Raw genomic sequence first — 8,024 nt, 5'->3', positions numbered from 1 at the left:
TGTACTACCAAAATAAGGCAATCATTTATTTTATTGAAATTGTACAAAGTCTCCAAAATTCCAGTGAAAATGTATCAGGAATTTACTTACATTTCCATTCCAATCCTAACTTCTATATTTTATTTCAGCTACTTAAAACATAAAAAGAATTGTCATTCTGTATTTTGCAGTTTTGTTGAAATTTCTTTTTTTACCATCACAAAATAAAACTATAGTAATATGTACAGATGGACATGGTTGCTTAAAACATTTCTAGTGTGAAAATATTCTTTGTATTCAATCAAGAACAGGTGATGAGTTCATGACAAGTCATATCATGACAGACTAAACCAAATAACAAATACCAGCCACAGTTGGAAAGTGAAGGAACTGCCTGCATAATGATCTCAGGTAGGGGTGGACTACATGCTGTTAATACAGTACAGACTGGTAGCAGTACTGGTCACTTCGCCTGAATACTACAATCTGGTACCAAAAGCCATTAAATGTGCCATAAATAGAACCGGAAATACTTGATTTCCCCACTTTCCACAAATAGAAGACATGACATTTACCATAGATTAATAAAATACATCTCAGTTATTTTTGTCCAGCACTTGACTGTTTTCTAAGTCTGCAATCTTTACCACAACCAACGGTTCAGAGTAAATTTTCAGTCGAAACACTTAAACCCTACACTTAGTTGACCGCATTCTCAAGGGTTCTATACTAGGCCACCTCCTGTTTTCGCTGTACACTAAACATCTTCACCAAAATAGCCGATCTACAAACTCACAAAAGGCCACAACGTGTAAATCTGCTATTTCCGCAGAATGTTCCCCTCAGAATATAACAGTTTTACCCACTAGAGTTCAGATTGTTAACCTTAGGAACCGATATGAAAATATGACATCAGTGCATTCCTTAATCTGAAGACAACCTTTAGAGATTTGATTTACCCCACACCATTGCAGCTCCATTAAACCAAAGTATTAACCATTTGAATCCCAGCATCCATATTCTGGGGGGGAACATTAGCCAAAAATAGAACATCTACAAGCTCACAACTTGATTTTGTAGATCTATTTTTGGCAAAGTGATTTGCTGTAGACTGAAAAAAGCAGCCCAAGTACAGTTATAACTCAGATCCGTTTCACTAAGACTAGAGGGTTTAAGTGGTTAATTCTAACCAAAAACATGTTGATGATCTTCACACATACAGGCCCAAGTGGCATCTGTAATCACTTTACCCCACTGGTGTAAAGCGCATCTCAAATGTGCTGAGAACTGCAATATGCAACAGCTGGCATTTAGAGTGGAGATCGGTGTACATACTTTAGCTGGGTTTCGTATAGTAGCATAGCAACAAACGGTGACGGGTAGATTTCTCACTCGAGATCTGGAACAGATTTCAAAGCTTTGTGTTGGTTCACCAAGTGACAAAAAGGTTTCCTGTCAAGGGACACATACTAATAACGAAGGATAAAAAAACAACATCGTATTACATCATCAACCTAACAAAAAAGTACAGACACAAATATATCCGACATTAATTTATGAACCAAGCAATCAACATCCCCTAAAACTGAGAACAGAAAATTGATCAGATAACATTGGCTTCTGTCTTGAACAGTATGAAGGGGGTTGTGCCCAAAACAGGGTCCCGACGCGGTCACATGTGTAGGTCAGCCAGTTTCCTCTTGCGGTAATTGAGAACCAGATTAGAAGCAGTGAGTTGCGACGCACGACCCTTTTCCCAGCTTTGGAACCCGTTGAGGCCACTCTGCCCAGACCTGAACAGTGCCCTCTCCAGGCAGTCCAGACGCTGCACCAACGCTGATGTGTCCTCGTTGTAGGCGTTCTGGGAGGAGTCCATCGTCCGCCGGAACCGACCGATGAATGTCTGACAGAACAAATGTGGGGAGAGGTTCTTATATTCTTACACTATCGGACAGTCGTTCTCAAACATTTTCATGTCAAGGAATCCCAAATTGATGTACATTTGGCCATGGTGGACCTCCATCTGAAAAGATTGTGCGCCAGGGACGCCCATAAGAGATCTACAAGCTCAGACGTGTTGTGAGATTGTAGTTCGTCTGTTTTTGAATAGCCAAAGTATAAAATGGTCTAATATAGTGCTATAGGCTTTGAGGTAAAGTTCCTATTCAGAGTAGGTGATTTGATTTTACTGTAGATTTGGCTGGTACCTATAACAGGGTCAATGTAAAATACAGTAGATTCATGAATATAACCTTGAAACTTGAAATCAGATCACATGTAAAACAAAATCCATTGGGAACTTTAAAATCTTGCCTGATCCACTTAAAGTGCCCATGGCACAGTGACTGGGCCCATATAATTAAGAGATTCAAAAGATGCAGTATTCACTATTTACATAAATCCAAGAAGAGAAAACTGTCAGCCATGCTAAAAATTCTGGATTGGAGGCAGTGCAAGATTTCATTTTGACATCGCCCATATTAATGGGAATCATGGCATTCTATTGTATGAATCTCATGCAAAACTTCCCAATGCATTGTGACAAGAGCTTGCTTTCCATATGCTGTAAAATTGCCGCTAGCCAAAGTGAAAGATCTTTTTTGATTAATATAACGCAGGTGGTGGCGATTTTCCAGGAGTGTGCTCTTGACTTTGGGAAGTCTTATGCCATGTGTCTAGTCAAACATAAAGTGACGCAAGTTTCACATTAAATATCGGCAAAGTTCCCCTTTAACAACCAGAAATTGTCACACAGTCAAACACGTTTAGAAGATGGGCAAAAATCCAACATCAGATTTTCTTAAAAGCCATTCGTAGAGTCCTGCAAGGTTAAAAACAATTAAGATAATATCATCTTGCAGGGCACATCTACCCTTTGTCTCTGTCAGTTCATGTGATCACAGCCAATCTGCCTGGCAACTGCATCAATCAATCAGTTCCCTGCTGCAGTCTACAAAATCTATATGATCTGATGTTGCCCTCTGGTGGTACAATATTAAAATAACATTCCCTAATGAATGTTGGTGTAGCGTAGATTTTTATGGTCAACAAAAAAATGTATTGGCAATATCCAATCTGCCTTATGTTGACAGAAATATAATGACACTTGATCCAGCACGTTCTGCTTCAAACAAAACATACTGCAGGGTAACAAAATCTTGAATTATCATGATCCTACACCGTTTTACATTTACACTCAGACACAGAATGCATTTTTGGAGAATGGCACTTGAAAGAAGGATTATACACTGTGTCTGTTTTAGAGAAATGTAATTAACTAATTATATGCAATATTTTGAGGGGAAAAGTTTGTACTTAAATGGTGCATTGCATTCTTGTGTTGGTGGCTATTTCGTATTTCGTTAGGCAGTTTATGTAGCAGAAAGCTTAGCAATAAATAGACTGATTAAGCTAGCCTGATGTGACACCATGGGAAGGTGTGCATTTATTTATTAGACCTAACAGTTGGAGCCAGACTACACATTGAGTAATTTAGCACTGAGCTCCCTTGCAGATCTGAGCTCCTTGGCAGATTTGCTTGCTTGAGTGCCAAAACCTCATCCACTAACCTTCTTGTATAGAAATACACTCATGCTTTCTGTATTTTCAATACAAACAAAATGGCTTGGGATTTTACATCACTGCCCCACTTGGCATGTAAAATAAAATCCAACAAAGGATCATTGTAAGGTAAAAGAATGAGACCATAAACCCAAAATCACAGAGGCATGGAAATGACGGTGCATGCATGGTAAAATCCTACATGTTGAGTTTAAATGGATTTTACTGTGTGTGTGCACAAGTATGTGTGATTGCGTGCTAGCTTTTTGTTGTTTCTGTGGATACGTACTAGGTAGGGTAAGGTTACATTCACAAAGATCAGCACAACGGTGTTCAGTGGTGCTACATAAGACAACACTGATCTATCAGTTTCCTCCGATTAAAAGATGGTTTCTATACACAGGGTGTTTCTGCATCCTTGTGGATTCCAAGGAAAAGAGGCCACTCGTTGTTTTCAATATTTCACTTGGATGGCTAAATGATTTATCGACCAAATGATTTTGTATATGACATTTGTTCATGGTATTCACCTGCAGTAACGTCTGTGCAATATCGGGGTTCTCTGGGCTGTCAAAGTGAAGCATCTGGGATCCCAGGCCGTAATAGTAAGGCCCCATCTTGTTCAGGTCCACTACTGTGGGGTCAGCATTGAACACAGTCCTCCAGCCTTCTCTGTACACCTTAGGAACTTCTACTGACACCACCCTCCGCTTCTTCTCATACAGACCTTTGACCAGCCACAGAGGAAGCTCCATCTTGGTACCCTGAGATGAAGGAGAGAAACTGAATGATGGGATGGTCAACGGTTTTTAGGACTGCAATTATGCAGCCGATATGTGCTGGTTTTCAAATACTTTCAACCTGGTGTCCCTATTTTTGGCATGCTATTATACAGTAGGTGAAAGTTTTCGAAGGCTTTAAAAAAATGTTGAATATCCTTCCTTTATAGAAATTGTCTAATAATGGGAGGACCACATCATCTCGCTCATGTCACTATGACTCATCCATAACCATATAATAATAATAATAATACTTTTTATTTATAACACACTTTACATTTTTGCAAAACTCAAAGTGCTACAGGGTTTAAAAACATGGCATAAAACAGCAACGGCAACGAAACAATTACATGGGACCCTACAAGCCGGGGTAGGATCCCAATGCAGCTACGCCCAAATATGGAGTGTGATGTCTAACATCAATGTGTCATCATGGCATCAGGCGCAAACAAATCAGTCAGCTCCATATATGGAGCTCTAGTACAATCACTACCATAAGGAGTTTGGGTTGATATTAATCGTGACCAATTATGGCACCGGCCGACAACATAAGGGCAACATAGGTGTTCTGGCCACGAAACGGCCCGAACTTATTCACTAGGTGCGACAAAATGTAATGAAATATAATACCAGAAGGTCGGTAACAATGAAAAGTAGCTTCACTGACAAATGGTCAATGCAGACATCATTTGAAGGGATAATTAATAAGGGCTGTGAATACAGTAGGTGTGAACCGAACTTCTAGTTTTCAAAAATAGCCAATCTACAAGCTCATAATGCTGATCAGCTTAAGCATGTACACTGATCTCAACTCTTCATGCTTGCTGGACCTATCTGTGTGATGATCAGACAATAGAACAATAGACACGGCAGACATTTTTACTGGTCAACACCACTGAAATTAATAACATTAAATCAGTGTGTGTTTGATTTAGGTGTTGCATGGACAGCTGCTGCACAGTTAAACGTCACACTGGCACACAGAAACCCCTACATGAAAACATACACACAAAGAATGTGTTTTTTTTTTACCGACACCTCTGTTTAACACTTAAAATGACTGCTGTATAAAGGGTCCATACAGAAAGCAGGTCAAAACCATTCCACTTACTAAATCTGTAAACTATAATCCAAAATATAGTTGTAATAATGTAGGCTAATAGTGTTCATTTATCAATGTGTATCTCTGAGTGTACAAATGTAACCAAATGGACCCTGCGTTTGTACATATATTGCAAGGTCGCTAGTAGCTAATAATAATACTATTATCAATAATAATACAAAGTAACGTTAGAAGAAGTAGTGGCAGAAGGATTCCAAATGAAGAGATAATTGTTCAGTGAAATGTGTGTGCAGTTGGAAAAAGGATTGGAGTGACATTCAGATCCATAAAAAAAAATGTGTGGTGACATTAATACCCCACCTGTAATTATTAACAAAACCACTTATTAATTATCCAAGTCAAATGATGTCTGCAAAGAAAATTCACTGTCAAATTGTGTCAGTGAAGCCCCTTTTCATTGTTACTGACCTACCGTCTGGTAATATATTTCGTGACATTTCGTTACATCACTAACTTTCCACTTCAGGAATTACATTGAATTACATTTAGTTACATTGTTACTGAACTTGGTAATTACATTTGATTACATTTTGTTACATGGTTACATTGTCTTACTGACCTCGGGAATTACATTTAATTACATTTCGTTACATTGTTACTGTCTCACTGACCTCGGGGATTACATTTCATTAGGTTACATTGTCTCACTGACCTCGGGGATTACATTTCATTAGCTGTAGAATACAACTCTCGTAGACGTATTTATGATTCTGACGTTTTCAATCTACGAGAGTTGTAGGGTTCACCCCCCATGGACACAGGGACTTTCAGCACTATACCCCGTAGACACTCCAAACATGTACAAATTGAAAATAAAGGTGCTTACCCACTACGCCCCAAATGTTAACTCTCGCTACGGGGTAGTAGTTTAATGTAATAATCCATATCTTTCAATAAAGAAGTGTTTTAATGCCGTCTGTGGCCGAACGCCATTTTTTCACCCTCGTTTACTTCCTGTTTACATTCAGTGTAATTCCGGGTTTCACCTACTCCGACAGAATCGGCCACAGACGGCATTAAAACACTTCTTTATTGAAAGATATGGATTATTACATTAAACTACTACCCCGTAGCGAAAGTTAACATTTGGGGCGTGGGGGGTAAGCACCTTTATTTTCAATCTGTAAATGTTTGGAGTGTCTACGGGGTATAGTGCTGAAAGTCCCTGTGTCCATGGGGGGTGAACCCTACAACTCTCGTAGATTGAAAACGTCAGAATCATAAATACGTCTACGACAGGTTGTATTCTACAGTACAGCTAACATTTCATTACACTTGGTTACATAGTCTCACTGACCTCGGGGATGTCCTGCGTGTCACTGGACTTCTCCAGGAACCCCAGCCGTAAGAAGGCGCATTCTGTCTTGCTGGGAAGTCTCTCGTGAGAGAGCAGAATATCGTCGATAGAGAAGAAGTTCTCCTCCATTCCCACCCCGGGCGAGACGGGGAGATATGTCTGCGTCTCCATGTGTTCTGATGTCGAATTTAATTAAGTATTTGTACTTATACTATAAGTAAAAACAGACACTAACACTGTAACTTCTGTCAACACACTTCTCCACTTCCTGTTTCCTTCTCGTTTTAGCGCGCCGCGGACTTCTTAACCAATCAGAGTGCAGCTAATAATGAGTCCAAACAAATCGATTACCGACAGTCAAAATAATCGCTCTGTAGTCGAACACCTATCCATCAGTGGTTGAAAAAGTACTACATTTAAGTACTACAAGTAAAGTATAAATACTGCAATGTAGAAATACTCTGGTACAAGTAAAAGTCCGGAATTCAGAATTAACTTGAGTAGAAGTATCAAAATGTATTTAAAGTACCAATAGTTGAAAGTACTCATTATGCAGAATGTCCCGTTTCACAAGTTTTCAAATACAGGGTTCCTGCACCATTTTGAAAGTTAAATTTAAGACTTTTTAAGACCCTTTTAAGACCTCAACAAATGTAATTTAAGACCCAAATAAATGTCGCAACAATGTCTTCCTATATTGAAATTGGCTAATGGGAGTGCAGGCCAGCGGGTGGTGAAACTTCTATTAATCCATTAAGACCGGGAACGCATCTGTGTCATTTTAAGATTTTTGGGTATTCAAAAATAACAGATCTACCCGCGCTATGAGCTTGTAGATCTGCTATTTTTGAAAAATCGTGAAAATGTTTGCAAATCTTTGAACATACATCTTTTAAAGCGAACATTCTTAACTCTGTTACAACTTCTGGGGGGTCCCCGGAACTAAATATTTTGAGATGGGGGTCCACGGCCAAATACATAAAATGCTTTGAGAACCACTGGACGTTATAGCAAGCTGGTCCTCACGCTGGTCCTCAAAAAACTGTTAGGATTTAGAATACATTCGTAGAATCCCCAGAAGCAAAGATTTGAGTTACAAAGATTTGCTTTAAATATATATATATATATATATATATATATATATATATATGTACATATTCAAAGACCCACAATTTTTCCAAAAAATAGCAGATCTACAAGCTCATAGCACGGCTATGGGCATATATATATATATATATTTTTTATCAAAGGCTTTGAGTGTGTTATTTACTGTATAAACCTATTA

The 8,024-nt window shown here is 38.8% G+C and overlaps 1 protein-coding gene across 2 annotated transcripts; it reads right to left on the bottom strand.

The window, feature by feature from the left end:
• gins3 (GINS complex subunit 3) lies at positions 1-7,011 on the bottom strand. Of its 2 annotated transcripts, XR_014600950.1 has the most exons (4): positions 6,740-7,011; positions 4,071-4,304; positions 140-1,882; positions 1-109 (listed from the first exon to the last, which is right to left on the bottom strand). XR_014600950.1 is itself a non-coding variant. In XM_084059902.1 (3 exons), the coding sequence occupies exons 1-3, from the start codon at positions 6,908-6,910 to the stop codon at positions 1,652-1,654; spliced, it is 636 nt and encodes a 211-aa protein (XP_083916028.1). In that variant the 5' UTR covers positions 6,911-7,011; the 3' UTR covers positions 1-1,651. The 2 variants fall into 2 exon arrangements, 1 of the variants encoding a protein (XP_083916028.1); XM_084059902.1 differs by having other exon boundaries at positions 1-1,882.
• Between the last annotated feature and the right edge of the window lie 1,013 nt (positions 7,012-8,024).

This window comes from Gymnoscopelus microlampas, assembly GCF_963454915.1.
Source record: "Gymnoscopelus microlampas genome assembly, chromosome: 6".
Taxonomy (NCBI): domain Eukaryota; kingdom Metazoa; phylum Chordata; class Actinopteri; order Myctophiformes; family Myctophidae; genus Gymnoscopelus; species Gymnoscopelus microlampas.
This window is presented reverse-complemented; position numbering and strand designations above follow the sequence as displayed.